Genomic DNA, 18,305 nt, shown 5'->3' with positions numbered 1-18,305 from the left:
TGCAGCTTTAAGGAGAGGGGTCCAGCTGCAACGTCATCTCTCAGAGCAGTCGCCCCTCAGGGTCTCTGCTGCCTACCCATTACCGATAGGTCGTCTATCGGTGCAGTGCATCTCTCGGGAAAAGTGGTGGTTTCGAAAGGTGCCACTCAATACTTTGTTTGGTTTATCAGACTTTAGTCATGATCTGCAGAAATGACAGTAAGGAAGTTCACTCACTGAACTGTATCTTTGAACTTTACCTACCTAACCATAATTAAGTTGTTCGTAAATGTAAATGCTAGCTAACGTTATAGCTACCTTATAAAAAGCATTTATTTTACTATGTATTATTTGGATATGCATATTTTAACGCCCACGGTTCCTTTGGAAACCCCCACTTCTCCATATATAGTTCCTTTGGAAACCCCCACTTCTCCTTATATCGTTCCTTTGGAAACCCCCACTTCTCCATATATAGTTCCTTTGGAAACCCCCACTTCTCCATATATAGTTCCTTTGGAAACCCCCACTTCTCTTTATATCGTTCCTTTGGAAACCCCCACTTCTCCATATATAGTTCCTTTGGAAACCCCCACTTCTCCATATATAGTTCCTTTGGAAACCCCCACTTCTCCTTATATAGTTCCTTTGGAAACCCCCACTTCTTCTTATATAGTTCCTTTGGAAACCCCCACTTCTTCTTATATAGTTCCTTTGGAAACCCCCACTTCTTCTTATATAGTTCCTTTGGAAACCCCCACTTCTTCTTATATAGTTCCTTTGGAAACCCCCACTTCTTCTTATATAGTTCCTTTGGAAACCCCCACTTCTTCTTATATAGTTCCTTTGGAAACCCCCACTTCTTCTTATATAGTTCCTTTGGAAACCCCCACTTCTTCTTATATAGTTCCTTTGGAAACCCCCACTTCTTCTTATGTAGTTCCTTTGGAAACTCCCACTTCTCCATATATAGTTCCTTTGGAAACCCCCACTTCTTCTTATATAGTTCCTTTGGAAACCCCCACTTCTTCTTATATAGTTCCTTTGGAATCTCCCACTTCTCCATATATAGTTCCTACTTACGTTGTGTCATTTAAAGTGTGCACTTTGGGTCTAATGGGAATGAATGTTTTGTTGTCAGTGCTTAGCTACCTTATCTATTGGAATTAGATAATTGAATTTGAAAAAATATAATATATTTTTAGAGAATAAAAAAAGCGCCAGAACTGTCAAGCAAATAACTTTTGTGTCTGTTTCTCTTTATTACTACAGGCCGACTCAGATTAAGTCTGAGGAGGGTAACGTCAACAGTGAGGACAAACCCAGCCTGCCTCTCTCCTTCTACACTGAATCCAAACCTACAGTCACTGGGTCCTGATTGTGACCTTGGAGCCCAGTTTGCACTGCAGGATCCAGAGATGGCATCAGTGAAGCTGGAAGACTGCAGTCAAACACTGGAGCTGAATGTCATCATTAAAGATGAAGAGGAGGAGATTGGTAAATCAGTTAGTCATGGTAAGATCATGCTCTATCTTTTCTGTAATTCTGACATCCCGCATCCCTGCCAAATTCCAGACTGCACAGCAGTGGTTGTTATGTACATTTTTACACTTACATTTGAATCATTTAGCAGACGCTGTTATCCAGAGCAACTTATCTTCATCAGTGCATTAAGATAGCTTGTTGAGACAACCACATGTCATAGTAAATAAACTCAGCAAAAAAAAGAAACGTACCTTTTTCAGGACCCTGTCTTTCAAAGATCATTCCTAAAAATCCTAATATTTAATTTATTTATTTCACCTTTATTTAACCAGGTAGACTAGTTGAGAACAAGTTCTCATTTGCAACTGCGACCTGGCCAAAATAAAGCATAGCAATTTGACACATACAACAACACAGAGTTACACATGGAATAAACAAAACATACAGTCAATAATACAGTAGAAAAATAAGTCTATATACAATGTGAGCAAATGAGGTGAGATAAGGGAGGTAAAGGCAAAAAAAGGCCATGGTGGCGAGGTAAATACAATATAGCAAGTAAAACACTGGAATGGTAGATTTGCAGTGGAAGAATGTGCAAAGTAGAAATAGAAATAATGGGGTGCAAAGGAGCTAAATAAATAAATACAGTAGGGGAAGAGGTAGTTGTTTGGGCTAAATTATAGATGGGCTATGTACAGGTCCAGTAATCTGGGAGCTGCTCTGACAGCTGGTGCTTAAAGCTAGTGAGGGAGATAAGTGTTTCCAGCTTCAGAGATTTTTGCAGTTCGTTCCAGTCATTGGCAGCAGAGAACTAGAAGGAAAGACGACCAAAGGAGGAATTGGCTTTGGGGGTGACCAGTGAGATATACCTGCTGGAGCGCGTGCTACGAGTGGGTGCTGCTATGGTGACCAGTGAGCTGAGATAAGGCGGGGCTTTACCTAGCAGAGACTTGTAGATAACCTGTAGCTAGTGGGTTTGGCGACGAGTATGAAGTGAGGGCCAGCCAACGAGAGCGTACAGGTCGCAGTGGTGGGTAGTGTATGGAGCTTTGGTGACAAAACGGATGGCACTGTGATAGACTGCATCCAGTTTGTTGAGTAGAGTGTTGGAGGCTATTTTATAGATGACATCACCGAAGTCGTGGATCGGTTGGATGGTCAGTTTTACGAGGGTATGTTTGGCAGCATGAGTGAAGGATGCTTTGTTGCGATATAGGAAGCCGATGCCAGATTGAATTTTGGATTGGAGATGCTTAATGTGAGTCTGGAAGGAGAGTTTACAGTCTAACCAGACACCTAGGTATTTGTAGTTGTCCACGTATTCTAAGTCAGAGCCATCCAGAGTAGTGATGCTGGACGGGCGGGCAGTGATCGATTTGAATAGCATGCATTTAGTTTTACTTGCGTTTCAGAGCAGTTGGAGGCCACGGAAGGAGAGTTGTATGGCATTGAAGCTTGTCTGGAGGTTAGTTAACACAGTGTCCAAAGAGGGGCCAGAAGTATACAGAATGGTGTTGTCTGCGTAGAGGTGTATCAGAGAATCACCAGCAGCAAGAGCAACATCATTGATGTATACAGAGAAGAGAGTCGGCCCGAGGATTGAACCCTGTGGCACCCCCATAGAGACTGCCAGGTCCGGACAACAGGCCCTCCGATATGACACATTGAACTCTATCAGAGAAGTAGTTGGTAAACCAGGCGAGGCAATCATTTGAGAAACCAAGGCTGTCGAGTCTGCCAATAAGAATGTGGTGATTGACAGAGTCAAAAGCCTTGGCCAGGTCGATGAATACGGCTGTGCAGTAATGTCTCTTATCGATGGCGGTTATGATGTCGTTTAGGACCTTGAGCGTGGCTGAGGTGCACCCATGACCAGCTCTGAAACCAGATTGCATAGCGGAGAAGGTACGGTGGGATTGGAAATGGTCGGTAATCTGTTTGTTAACTTGGCTTTCGAAGACCTTAGAAAGACAGGGTAGGATAGATATAGGTCTGTAGCAGTTTGGGTCTAGAGTATCACCCCCTTTGAAGAGGGGGATGACCGCGGCAGCTTTCCAATCTTTGGGAATCTCAGACGATACGAAAGAGAGGTTGAACAGGCTAGTAATAGGGGTTTCAACAATTTCGGCAGATCAGTTAGCAAGCAAGCAGTTAGCAGGGGCTAGCAGTTAGCAGACTGGGGCAGGCAAGCTAGCAGTTAGCAAACCGGGGCAGGCAAGCTAGCAGTTAGCAGACCGGGGCTAGCAAGTTAGCCTTTGGGGGACGTCACGATGTGGGTAAGTCTGTTTTTGCCTCATCGTGCGGTGACGTCGATAGACCAGTTGTGGAATTAGTAGGATTCCAGGTAGCTCTAGGTATCTAGCAGGCCTAGCAGGTTAGCAGAATGGGCCTTCAGCGGGCGTCGCGCCTGAGGGGCCTGTTGGAGTCCTCGGGCAGATTATGTCGGTATTCCAGTCGTAGAGGATCGGCGGGGTTCCGTGCCCCATACCGGCAGTAGAAGGGGTCCGGATATTGTAGCCCAGGAGTGGGCTTCGGGGGTAGCACAGGAGCTCTTGCCGGGCTAGCTTCAGGCTAATTGGTGGTGGCTCCGGGATGGAAACGCTAGCCAGGAGTGGTCACCCGGGATTGCGGTTAGCTAGTTGCGAAGATCCAGATGCAAATGTTCAGAGTTTGTGGTAGGAATCCGGGGATATGGAGAGAAATAGGTCCGTTATGCTCTGGTTTGAGTCACTTTGTTCGAACTGGCGAGAGCGTTCCGAGCTAAAGGTTAGCTGATGACTGATGGTTTGCTAACTGATAGCTGGTAGGTAGTTAGCTGGCTAGCATCAGTTGAGGGATACCAGATCCGAAGTAAATAGAAATACTATAGAAAAAAGCAGATCCACGCCACATTGGGTGAGGCGGGTTGCAGGAGAGTATTTAGAAGTTGAGGTTTAGGAAAATATTTTGAAAAGATATGCGAAGAAAAAGATGTAAAAAGATATTTACAAGGGACACGACAGGACAAAGACAAAGACGTCTGACTGCTACGCCATCTTGGATATGACCAATAACTTCACAGATCTTCATTGTAAAGGGTTTAAACACTGTTCAATGAAAAATAAACAATTAATGAACATGCACCTGTGGAATGGTCGTTAAGACACTAACAGCTTACAGACGGTAGCCAATTAAGGTCACAGTTATGAAAACTTAGGACACTAAAGAGGCCTTTCCACTGACTCTGAAAAACACCAAAAGAAAGATGCCCAGGGTCCCTGCTCATCTGCGTGAATGTGCCTTAGGCATGCTACAAGGAGGCATGAGGACTGTAGATGTGGCCAGGGCAATAAATTGCAAAGTCCGTTCTGTGAGACGCCTAAGACAGCGCTACAGGGAGACAGGACGGACAGCTGATTGTCCTCACAGTGGCAGACCACGTGTAACAACACCTGCACAGGACCGGTACATCCGAACATCACACCTGCGGGACAGGTACAGGATGGCAACAACAACTGCCCGAGTTACACCAGGAATGCACAATCCCTGCATCAGTGCTCAGATGCTCAGACTGTCCGCAATAGGCTGAGAGAGGCTGGACTGAGGGCTTGTAGGCCTGTTGTAAGGCAGGTCCTCACCAGACATCACCGGCAACAACGTCGCCTATGGGCACAAAACCACCGTCGCTGGACCAGACAGTACTGGCAAAATGTGCTCTTCACTGACGAGTCGCGGTTTTGTCTCACCAGGGGTGATGGTCGGATTCGCGTTTATCGAAGGAATGAGCTTTACACAGAGGCCTGTACTCTGGAGCAGGATCGATTTGGAGGTGGAGGGTTCGTCATGGTCTGGGGCGGTGTGTCACAGCATCATCGGACTGAGCTTGTTGTCATTGCAGGCAATCTCAACGCTGTACGTTACAGGGAAGACATCCTCCTCCTTCATGTGGTACCCCTCATGCAGGCTTATCCTGACATGACCCTCCTGCATGACAATGCCACCAGCCATACTGCTCGTTCTGTGCGTGATTTCCTGCAAGACAGGAATGTCAGTGTTCTGCCATGGCCAGCGAAGAGCCCGGATCTCAATCCCGTTGAGCACGTCTGGGTCCTGTTGGATCGGAGGGTGAGGGCTAGGGCCATTCCCCCCAGAAATGTCCAGGAACTTGCAGGTGCCTTGGTGGAAGTGTGGGGTAACATCTCACAGCAAGAACTGGCAAATCTGGTGCAGTCCATGAGGAGGAGATGCACTGCAGTACTACTTACTGCAGCGGGTGGCCACACCAGATACTGACTGTTACTTTTGATTTGGACCCCCCCTTTGTTCAGAGACACATTATTCCATTTCTGTTAGTCACATGTCTGTGGAACTTGTTCCGTTTATGTCTCAGTTATTGATTCTTGTTAATTTTCATACAAATATTTACACATGTTAAGTTTGCTGAAAATAAACGCAGTTGACAGTGAGAGGACCTTTCTTTTTTTGCTGAGTTTACATTGTTCCTCAAAGAAGTTATCAGCAAAGTCAGTGCTAGTGGGAAAAGACGTGTAATTGTTTGGGGGAGGATAAGACTATGTCTTATTTAAGAAGCTCTTTGAAGAGGGAGGGTTTCAGACGTTGCTACTGGAAACGGCATATATAGATGACATTTGTCTAAAGATTCTCTAAACATTTTATCCATTCGACGGGTGAATTTTTATTTAGCGAATCTTTCTTTATTGTGACAAATTATGATGGAAAGTGTTTTTCAAATAATTGATTGACCAATGTCGCTGTGTAACTATAGATCTCTACCACATATTTAATTTAAAATGCCTACTGCTTACAATTTATTTTTTCAGCTCTAAAATTTTTTCTTTGCAGGACAATGATTGTCCTGACTTTAGAGAATGCCTGAATTGCTTCACCTTGCTTTTCTGGCAAGTTTCACCCTCCAATTATTTCAGATCTACAGGAGTGCAAGTTTCACCATGGCACACACTGTGGCAATTTTGTATTTAATGAGTCTGAAGCGAAGGATATACTGCTCTTCCCGGACCAGGCTCAAATCATGTCATTCGTAAGAAGAGAAGACTGCTACAGGGGTCGGCGAGCTGGATGCCTGGCGAAGCTGCGTCCACGAGTGGATAATCGGCCTCTACCCTCTGTTCTTCTGGCGAACATGCAATCACTGGAGAATAAACTGGATGAGCTCCGTTCGACACTATACTATCAACGGGATATACAGTACCAGTCAAAAGTTTGGGGCTTCCTGAGTGGTGCAGTGGTCTAATAGCTGTGTCACTAGAGATTCTAGGTTCAAGTCCAGGCTCTGTCGCCGGGCGGTGCACAATTGGCGGTGCACAATTGGCCCAGCGTCGTCCGGGTTAGGGGAGGGTTTGGCTGGCAGGGATGTCCTTGTCCCATCGCCCACTAGCGACTCCTGTGGTGGGCCGGGCGCAGTGCACGCTGACAGTGTTTCCTCTGACATATTGGTGCAGCTGGCTTCCAGGGTTACGTGGGCATTGTGTCAAGAAGCAGTGCGGCTTGGTTGGGTTGTGTTTCGGGACGGACGGCTCTCGACATTCGCCTCTAACGAGTCCGTACGGGAGTGGCACCGATGAGACAAGACTGTAACTAGCAATTGGATACCAGGAAATTGGGGAGAAAACAACGTAAAAAAAAAGGAGAAGGAGGTTTCGACGTTTTAGAACACCTACTCATTCAAGTGTTTTTCTTTTCTTTTTTACTATTTTCTACATTGTAGAATAATAGTGAAAACATAAACTATGAAATAACACATATGGAATCATGTAGTAACCAAAAAAAGTGTTAAACAAATCAAAATATATTTTATATTTGAGATTCTTCAAAGTAGCCAACCTTTGCCTTGATGACAGCTTTGCACACTCTTGGCATTCTCTCAACCAGCTTCATGAGTGTCACGTTGGTATAAAGGGAGACGGGCGCAGAAATGTGTAATAGGGTTTTTTATTTACCCAAATTACAGCGTGCCATGTAAAGGCACGGGGACGAAGACCAAACAAACACGTATACAAAACACAGGGTTGAGACCCAAACAAAAGAGCGAGGAGTACCTCGAATAAATACACGGTGCGAGACCCATAACATACACGCACAATGATACCACACGGGACGAGACCTGTAATCATTTGCACAATACAAGCGACACGAAATCCAAAACAACAAGGCACAGGTACTCACACTACCAACGGACATTGGAACAATAATCGACAAGACAATGGTGAACAAAGGGCACACTTATACAATTACTCATCAGGGGAGAATATGGGGACCAGGTGAGCGTAATGACACAGTTCAGTGACGTAGACCTCCGAAACTGGTGCACGGAATGAGCAACAGTACCGGAGGGATCCGTGACAATGAGGTAGTCACCTGGAATGCATTTCAATTAACAGGTGTGCCTTCTTAAAAGTTAATTTGTGGAATTTCTTTCCTTCTTAATGCGTTTGAGCCAATCAGTTGTGTTGTGACAAGGTGAGGTATACAGAAGATAGCCCTATTTGGTGAAAGACCAAGTCCATATTATGGCAAGAACAGCTCAAATAAGCAAAGAAACGACAGTCCAGCATTACTTTAAGACATGGTCAGTCATTCTGGAAAATTTCAAGCTTAAAGTTGTTTCAAACTGGCTCTCGTGAGGACTGCCACAGGAAAGGAAGCCCTAGAGTTTCCTCTGCTGCAGAGGTACAAAACAAACACATCTCAACAACAACTGTTCAGAGGAGACTGCGTGAATCAGGCCTTCATGGTCGAATTGCTGCAAAGAAACCACTACTAAAGGACACCAATAAGAAGAAGAGACTTGCTTGGGCCAAGAAACACAAGCAATCGACATTAGACCGGTGGAAATCTGTCCTTTGGTCTGATGAGTCCAAATTTGAGATTTTTAGGTTCCAACCGCCGTGTCTTTGTGAGACGCAGAGTAGGTGAATAGATGATCTCCGCATGTGTGGTACCCACCGTGAAGCATGGAGAAGGAGGTGTGATGGTGCGTTGCTGGTGACACTGTCAGTGATTTTATTTAGAATTCAAGGCACACCTAACCAGCATGGCTACCACAGCATTCTGCAGAGATTTGGAAAATAGGTGTGCCCAAACTTTTGACTGTACTGTACATTTTTTTTAATATCCTATGTTTCACCGGGTCGTGGCTTTTTACAGCCTTACTCCATTTTAGAGTAAGGCTGTAAAACGTAACAAAATATGGAAAAAGTCAAGGGGTCTGAGTACTTTTGAAATGCTCTGTATGTGAATTCAGGAAATCTACTATATAGGTTAAGTGCACTTACGTTGTGTAATTTAAAGTGTGCACTTTGTGTCTAATGGGAATTAATTTTTGTTGTCAATGCTTAGCTACTTGATCTATTGAAATTAGATAATTGAACAGGAAAAAAACATAATATTTTACAGAATAAAAAAGTTCCAGAACTGTCAAGACAATAATTTTTGTGTCCGTTTCTCTTTATTACTACAGGCCGACTCAGATTAAGACTGAGGCCGGTAAAATCAACAGTGGTGACAAACCCAGCCTGCCTCTCTCCGTCCACACTGAGTCCAAACCTACAGTCACTGGGTCCTGATTGTGACAGTGGAGCCCAGTTTGCACTGCAAGATCCAGAGATGGCATCAGGGAAGCTGGAAGACTGCAGTCAAACACTGGAACTGAATGTCATCATTAAAGATGAAGAAGAGGAGGAGGAGATTGGTAAATCTGTTAATCATGGTAAAAGCAGGTTCAATCTATTCTGTAATTCTGACATCACACATCCCTGCCAAACTCCAGACTGCACAGCAGTGGTTGTTTTGTACATTTTTACACTTACATTTTAATCATTTAGCTCGGGTTGGGATGTATGATTTGAGCATAGCCTGAAGGTAGGGAGGGGCAGTTCCCTTTGTTTCTCTGTAGACAAGCACCATGGTCTTGTAGTGGATGTGAGCTTCGACTGGAAGCCAGTGGAATGTACGGAGGAGCAGGGTGTGACATGGGGGAACTTGGGAAGGTTGAACACCAGACAGGCTGCAGTGTTCTGGATAAGTTGCGAGACAAAGCGACTAGACGTAATAGTGGCTGAAATAATGTGATTTGTCTCTTATGAGACATGATGTTGCTAGGCCTATGGGGCGGCAGGTAGCCTAGTGGTTAGAGTGTTGGACTTGTAACCGAAAGGTTGCAAGATCGAATCCCCGAGCTGACAAGGTAAAAATCTGTCGTTCTGCCCCTGAACAAGGCAGTTAACCCACTGATCCTAGGCCGTCATTGAAAATAAGAATTTGTTCTTCACTGACTTGCCTAGTTAAATTAAGGTAAATAAAAAATATATTAAAATGAGCTGAGGCCCACGTGGGAACTGCAAACTACTTATCCTAAACATCCCCCAAAACTACATGGATGGGAAGCATGTGTGATAACCTGTACTCAGAAGCCGACTGTCTAACTCATGAAACTTTGAGATCAGGCACTGTTGCAGCATGACCATAGAAACTGTAGGACCATGTATTATGTATTATGTTATGTATTATGTTATGTATTATGTTATATTATGAAAAGCTGAGCGCTAACCAAGGACAGATGAACCAGTAAGGGAACCAATGTGGTAAAAACCTGTTGCTGGGTAGACTTCATTTGCAACTAGAAAGTGGTGACTGGGGGTAGGATGTTAGGACTGGGGGTAGGATGTGGTGACTGGCGTTGTTAGTAGGGTAGGATGTTGAAACTTGCATAGAGAAGCATTTCCCCGAATCATTTCAGGCAAGGTGAATCCAGGTACATAGAAACTGAAGCAAATTAACAAATTGTTAGAATTATGGAGAAAAAAAACTACATGAATTTAGCATTAATAGGCTACAGGCAAAGTGACTGACGCTTAAAGCCACAGTTCTTATTCGATACATTATTGACGGTAGCCAGCTTGACACTTGGTTTGCAGCTGGGAGGAGAATATACCATTATGAGATGGGGACTAATGGCCAAGACTGATGCAACATATCAAGATATTGCAGAAGACAAGAGATGAAATGCAAGTAAAAATGTAAATACCTAAAATGAGTAAAAATAAGTCAACTAAACTCATAAGGCATGAATGAAATATTACTTTTATCGCTGAAGAATCAATTGATAAAATGGCTGATATTGCAAATCACCACTTGTAAAATAGGCTACGATTATGCATGTAAGCCAACTTCACGTCAAATATGACTATGCTGGTGAGAAGAAGAAAGATCCATGATTGCTGGCGACGGCTCTTGGGTACACCTTAGTTTGAGTCCACTCCTATCCAATTATTAAAGAAGAATAGAATATGTTTCTAAACACTTCTACATTAATAATGATGAGTGAGAAAGTAACAGACGCACAAATATCATACCCCTGCGCCAAAACAAATGCTAACCTCCCCTCTTCTTTTAATGGTGAGAGGTTAGCATGTATTGGGGCTATGATATTTATGTGTCTGTAACTTTCTCACTCATCATTATTCACAATATACAAGGCTACTATACTAAGCCTGCTAATGATAACGACATTACTTATTATTAAAAAGAAAAAAGAAAAGGATGGTATAGGAGTGAGAGCTGCGTAGCCTATTGTGTGGCAAACAGGTGCTGTTAGATTACAATATTATATTTCTGACCGTTTGGAACAGTTGTAAACGACACTAAATAAATTATTATAATGTGTTCTAAAGGAAAATGATTGTAAACCCTTTATTACAGCATAGCACACATTAAAACCTTTATTACAGCATAGCACACATTAAAACCTTTATTACAGCATAGCACACATTAAAACCTTTATTACAGCATAGCACACATTAAAACCTTTATTACACAGCATACCGCACATTAAAACCTTTATTACAGCATAGCACACATTAAAACCTTTATTACAGCATACCACACATTAAAACATTTATTACAGCATAGCACACATTAAAACCTTTTACAGCATAGCACACATTAAAACCTTTATTACAGCATACCACACATTAAAACCTTTATTACAGCATACCACACATTAAAACCTTTATTACAGCATAGCACACATTAAAACCTTTATTACAGCATACCACACATTAAAACCTTTATTACAGCATACCACACATTAAAACCTTTATTACAGCATAGCACACATTAAAACCTTTATTACAGCATAGCACACATTAAAACCTTTATTACAGCATACCACACATTAAAACCTTTATTACAGCATAGAACACATTAAAACCTTTATTACAGCATACCACACATTAAAACCTTTATTACAGCATAGCACACATTAAAACCTTTTACAGCATACCACACATTAAAACCTTTATTACAGCATAGCACACATTAAAACCTTTATTACAGCATAGCACACATTAAAACCTTTATTACAGCATAGCACACATTAAAACCTTTATTACAGCATAGCACACATTAAAACCTTTATTACAGCATAGCACACATTGAAACCTTTATTACAGCATACCACACATTAAAACCTTTATTACAGCATAGCACACATTAAAACCTTTATTACAGCATGGCACACTTTAAAACCTTTTACAGCATAGCACAAAAAACTGCTCAAATTGGGAAATTGCTTTGTGACATGTTGCAATTGAGTGAGGCTTTGAGGTCACAGAATCAATAGGCTATCAAACAAACTCAAACAGGCAACAGAAGCAGGATCTAACTTCTTTATGTAGATACAGTGCATTCGGAAAGTTTTCAGACCCTTTGACATTTTCCACATTTGGTTAACTTACATCCTTATTCTAAAATTGATAAAATAGTTCCCCCCCCACTTTTCCCGTGTAATGACAATGCGAAAACAGATTTGTAGACATTTTTAAGAATAAAAAAAACTGAAGGACTCCTAAGTGTCCAGCAGTCTAAGGCACTGCATCGCAGTGCTTGAGGCGTCACTATAGACCCGGGTTCAAACCAAGGCTGTGTCACAACCGGCTGTGACCGGGAGTCCCATAGAGCGGCGCACAATTGAACCAGCGTCGCCCGGGTTAGGGGAGGGTTTGGCCTCTCATGAGCCCGTTGGGGGAGTTGCAGCGATGAGACAAGATCGTAATTAGATATGATGAAATTGGGGAGAAAAAAAATCTTAAATAAAACACTGAAATACTGCATTTACATAAGTATTCAGACCATTACTCAGTACTTTGTTGAAGCACCTTCGGCAGCGATTACAGACACGAGTCTTCTTGGGTATAACGCTACAAGCTTGGCACACAAGCTTCTCACATTCTTCTCTGCAGATTCTGTCGTGGAAAATCATTTTCAAATACAACGCTTACCAGAACTTTTAAAATCAAACATGCTCTTTATTACAACTGTACAGCCCACTGGCATGTCCCCGCGGAACACACCCCGCGGAACACACCCCTTCTCAGAACTCCAGCTACTCTATTTATACACACATAGTATTGTCCGTCCCCTATGGCTCTTTCACCACCATCTGCTTTCAATTTGTTTATAATAGTGGCTGGACCCTTTATCCCAGTGTGTCCAATTACCTCTAGGCGCCACTCTGTCTGACATGTATGTTTGTAATAGAATTGTCAGACCATATGTCTAGTGTCCAATTGCTTTTAGGCGCCACTCTGTCTGACATGTATGTCAGCACAATGGAGAATCTACAAGGGTCAGAGGGTCAGAACGTCCCTTAGTAGACCTTCATCACCACGGTCCCATGACCCATGTTAACATGTGGTTCGTTACTTTAATGTTCAGCTATCATTTATATTTATATGTTATCCATGTATCTTATGTTACCACTACACTACTACACCATCTGCTAATCTTTGGTTTCCTGTATTTACCAGAATGGCAAATGCACTCACATCTGCTCTCTTATACTACCTTCCAGTATACTCCTGTCTACTTGTCCAACAGTGTGATATCTACCCACATATGTCACCTACTCCTACATAATCCCTCCTCTTGAGGGTATTAACCTCAAAAACCATACTAAAAATGACATATAGAGAGTAGATATCAATACCAACAATTGACTAAAACATTATCAAAATAAAGCTTACAAATCACTTGTACCAAACATCTCAAATGTGAAATAGGAGTAAAAGATCCAATCAGAAACAGTATAAAAAATAAAAATAATACAATGAATATAATAAGAAATTGAATGAGAAAATCAAAGACCTACATGCAGTTACAAAAGAAAATTGACACAACATCATTCTAAATTTAAGCATTTCAACATGATCCTCCTTGCAGACATGAATTTGGAAATACAGCATATACAGGTAGACCATCCTTACAAAAATCATGGCAAGCATAACCACCTCCAGGAACTACTCTATATAGACAGTTTGGATTCCCAAAGGGGCAGCCCAAAGGTCCACCGACCGCATTACAAGGCTTTCCATACTTATTAGTATACTTGCCTGGGCTACTCGGTACAGGATCAATCACCACAGGAGGGTCATCTCTCCTTACAGACATCTATTTAACTGCTGTCTGAACCACAATTGACTTTACCAGGGGTATAACACAACAAAATGCAATACCCAAAGCCAACAACCCTCCTCCTAACATGATGGTCATCCTAGCAAACATGACACAAACTCCACCCTTCTCCACTAAGAGCCAATTAAGTATAGTTAATGAATCCCTGTTGATTATATCATATATAATTAATCCATTCTAAGTTCAGATTTGGTGTTATCCACAGAAATATAGATTCAAATCCTGATTTAACCTCCTCTCTGGCCTTGAAATCCCTAAGTAGACCTCTAAGCAATCCAATTGCATTAAGGTATACCTCAGGATCCTTATCATAAACCCTTTTAACTCTAGGTTTTAACATAGTCATCATGGAGTGATTCAATAATAGTAACCTATTTAATTGCTCTAACTAAGGCACAAAGACCAATCCATCCATCAGGCAATACATTCAACAGTTAGTTTTTTTCCACACATCCAGAAACTATCAGCAATACCTTTGTCTTGATTTTTCAACATATTAAGAGATGGCGCAACCTGAGTTATGTGACCACACAACCCTTTATCATTATTTTTACGAACTCCCACATTCTCTAAAACCCAAATAGTATCACATTCTACAGTGGTGTTTCCTACATCAATTCCTTCGGTGTCATGGCTGTAAAAACATTCATATTTTCCTTTAACCACGGTACCTCTGTCTAATTGAGGTACATTTAATTCAGTTCTAATATTATAGGCAACACAATCATTGTCTCCCAGCATGGTCTCATTCAACATAGTTTTACCCCTAGTACTTACCCAGAACAATCCTACATTTTATGTCACACAAGGGAATAGAATACTTTCTATTGGTACAATAGTCATTTTTACAACTTACACAGTTTTTACATGATGCTGGTTCAGAGACTATTAAAAGATCAGACAAAGGTGATTTTCTTCACAAAATACAATTGTCCATTCTGTGTCTGTTTGCCATATACTTAGCCCATTCGTATCACTCCTTCTTCACTACTTCTTCTCATGTAGTGTCCCTGAGTGGTTCTGATTCTGATATATCTAATTCTGTTGCTTTTTCAATGTTCTTATCTTGAGGTAGATCATTAGAGTTTATCAGAAAGTTTCAAATATCAGTAAAAACTCTCCTGACTGATGTCTCAGGTTGCTTTGTTGGCACGGTGGTCTGCTTGGTAAGGGCAGTCGATGTCATCTAGTGGTAGCTACTGTGGTCGTCACAGCAGCCGCCACCCTTGTTGTTGTCACAGGTTCTTCCTGTTCAGGTGCAGGGGTAGGTCTTCACCTTCCACTGGTTCAATCTTGTTCATGATGAGCACCTACTCGTCTTTTTCTTTGATTCATATCAGGTCACATCCTTTCGGGTCCCAAACGACTTCTCCCTTAGTTTGGTGATGTGTCCATCCACAGAGTGCAATCTCCGATAAGGGTTTGATCCTTATGATTGAGATAGACTTCAGTTCTCCTGCTTCTGTTATACAGTGAGGGAAAAAAGTATTTGATCCCCTGCTGATTTTGTACGTTTGCCCACTGACAAAGAAATGATCAGTCTATAATTTTAATGGTAGGTTTATTTGAACAGTGAGAGACAGAATATCAACAAAGAAATCCAGAAAAACGCATGTCAAAAATGTTATGAATTGATTTGCATTTTAATGAGGGAAATAAGTATTTGACCCCTCTGCAAAACATGACTTAGTACTTGGTGGCAAAACCCTTGTTGGCAATCACAGAGGTCAGACGTTTCTTGTAGTTGGCCACCAGGTTTGCACACATCTCAGGAGGGATTTTGTCCCACTCCTCTTTGCAGATCTTCTTCAAGTCATTAAGGTTTCGAGGCTGACGTTTGGCAACTCGAACCTTCAGCTCTCTCCACAGATTTTCTATGGGATTAAGGTCTGGAGACTGGCTAGGCCACTCCAGGACCTTAATGTGCTTCTTCTTGAGCCACTCCTTTGTTGCCTTGGCCGTGTGTTTTGGGTCATTGTCATGCTGGAATACCCATCCACGACCCATTTTCAATACCCTGGCTGAGGGAAGGAGGTTTTCACCCAAGATTTGACGGTACATGGCCCCGTCCATCGTCCCTTTGATGCGGTGAAGTTGTCCTGTCCCTTTAGCAGAAAAACACCCCCAAAGCATAATGTTTCCACCTCCATGTTTGACGGTGGGGATGGTTTCTTGGGGTCATAGGCAGCATTCCTCCTCCTCCAAACACGGCAAGTTGGGTTGATGCCAAATAACTCAATTTTGGTCTCATCTGACCACAACACGTTCACCCAGTTGTCCTCTGAATCATTCAGATGTTCATTGGCAAACTTCAGACGGGCATGTATATGTGCTTTCTTGAGCAGGGGGACCTTGCGGGCGCTGCAGGATTTCAGTCCTTCACGGCATAGTGTGTTACCAATTGTTTTCTTGATGACTATGGTCCCAGCTGCCTTGAGATCATTGACAAGATCCTCCTGTGTAGTTCTGGGCTGGTTCCTCACCGTTCTCATGATTATTGCAACTCCACGAGGTGAGATCTTGCATGGAGCCCCAGGCTGAGGGAGATTGACAGTTCTTTTGTGTTTCTTCCATTTGCGAATAATCACAGAAACTGTTGTCACCTTCTCACCAAGCTGCTTGGCGATGGTCTTGTAGCCCATTCCAGCCTTGTGTAGGTCTACAATCTTGTCCCTGACATCCTTGGAGAGCTCTTTGGTCTTGGCCATGGTGGAGAGTTTGGAATTTGATTGATTGATTGCTTCTGTGGACAGGTATATTTTATACAGGTAAGAAACTGAGATTAGGAGCACTCCCTTTAAGAGTGTGCTCCTAATCTCCGTTCGTTACCTGTATGAAAGACACCTGGGAGCCAGAAATCTTTTTTGATTGAGAAGGGGTCAAATACTTATTTCCCTCATTAAAATGCAAATCAATTTATAACATTTTTGACATGCATTTTTCTGGATATTTTTGTTGTTATTCTGTCTCTCACTGTTCAAATAAACCTACCATTAAAATTATAGACTGATAATTTCTTTGTCAGTGGGCAAACGTACAAAATCAGCAGGGGATCAAATACTTTTTTCCCTCACTGTACATTGAGGTGGAACATAGATTCTAACCTTGTCAGTCTTTTTGGATTGTTCGGCTGATTCCATTCTTCTCTTCCTGCTCCCATCATACATCTTGATTGTGCATTAGTCTGTTGTTTCTATACTAGCATTCACTGTTGCTTCTATTATGTCAATGTCATTATTCTTTTGTTGTTCTAACATCAATTGTCTGTAAAGGAGGCCATTCAAAAGTTTAAAAGTCAATTGTGGGGTAATCCCCATTTTCTTCAGCTTGCGGGACTTTTCCTCCTCTTTCTTCACCTGAAGCTCCCTCCTCAGGCCGGACTTAGCTTCCATCTGGAAGGGTTTCAATTTTAGGAAAGAAACGTTCTTATTCTGTTCCTTGTGAGGCCTCTCCTCCTCTTCTGGGTGCATTAGTCGGTGCACGTGTCATATTTTGGCTTTCACTTGATTTACTGTTTTCTTGGCTCCTCCCTGGCATCTCAATCGTTTCCGCTGCTCCTGCTCCCTCCAGGCTCCCTCCTGGTGAATCAGCATCCTCAGTGTCCTCATCTCTATGTGGTTGTATCCTTCTCTCTGTTGGGACTCAGCTGCAGTGGTTCAGATGGTACCACGTCTGGCTTCTTTTTCACTTGGACGGCCGTTCTTGTTGCTTTGGCCACCTCATAGGGTCCATCTCTCCTCGGTTGATCCCACTTCCTCCGGAACACTCGAACGTGGACTAGATCTCCTGGTATCACTGGGAGAGGTCCTTCGGGTCCCCTTGGATCATCAAACACAGAACCTCTCATCCTGGTTCAGGTTTCTGCCTACTTTCTGTGAAGCATTCATACTTAGAGACTTATGGCCTCTGTTCTATGATTGCACCATACATCCTCTTACTTCCATCACTCATCACACAACAAACAGACATTCCAGCTGAAGCTGGCGAACCCCTCTCCTTCTGTTTTCCTAGACATAAGACTTGGAAAACAACAGACAAAACATAACAGCATTGACAATGTTATGTGTTATGCATAAATATATTCATGCAAACTGAAATCTGAGACCATGACAATTCCCACTCTCTCTTCACCTGACTCTATGCCTCCAGGATACTTTTCTGCTGGACTCCACAAAAATAAAAGCCCTAAAAAGCTTCCTCATGCTTCCACCCAGTCTTCCCCTTTTGGCCCCAGGTTCTGAGAGGTGTTCCCAAATCATGTCATTTTTTACTTAGTTTCCCATTTGCTCCATTTCAACTGATAATCATGTGCATAACCTACAATTAACATTATCTCTTCTTGAATTAAT

At 42.5% G+C, this 18,305-nt stretch overlaps 3 protein-coding genes across 5 annotated transcripts in view; 2 read left to right on the top strand and 1 right to left on the bottom strand.

Annotated features, from left to right (window-relative positions):
- LOC139531407 (uncharacterized) overlaps positions 1 to 1,357 on the top strand; it is a 29,400-nt gene extending 28,043 nt beyond the window's left edge. Inside the window, exon 5 of the mRNA XM_071327855.1 lies at positions 1,252 to 1,357. Coding sequence (XP_071183956.1) covers positions 1,252 to 1,357 — 106 coding nt within the window. The remainder of the gene's footprint in view (positions 1 to 1,251) is intronic.
- Positions 1 to 18,305, bottom strand: part of LOC139533039 (zinc finger protein ZFP2-like) — a 319,515-nt gene that overhangs the window by 148,863 nt on the left and 152,347 nt on the right. The window lies entirely within an intron of this gene.
- Positions 1 to 18,305, top strand: part of LOC139533055 (zinc finger protein ZFP2-like) — a 31,172-nt gene that overhangs the window by 574 nt on the left and 12,293 nt on the right. Inside the window, exons 2-3 of one of the 2 annotated variants that reach the window (XM_071331267.1) lie at positions 1,252 to 1,494; positions 8,945 to 9,175. In XM_071331267.1, coding sequence (XP_071187368.1) covers positions 1,398 to 1,494; positions 8,945 to 9,175 — 328 coding nt within the window. In that variant the 5' untranslated portion in view covers positions 1,252 to 1,397. Of the gene's footprint in view, positions 1 to 1,251; positions 1,495 to 8,944; positions 9,194 to 18,305 lie in introns of both variants that reach the window. The other variant, XM_071331266.1, reaches the window with a different exon arrangement.

Source organism: Salvelinus alpinus, chromosome 10 (genome assembly GCF_045679555.1).
Source record: "Salvelinus alpinus chromosome 10, SLU_Salpinus.1, whole genome shotgun sequence".
In the NCBI taxonomy this organism is placed as follows: Eukaryota; Metazoa; Chordata; class Actinopteri; order Salmoniformes; family Salmonidae; genus Salvelinus; species Salvelinus alpinus.
Note: the sequence above shows the minus strand (reverse complement) of the source record. Positions and strands in the feature narration are given on the sequence as shown.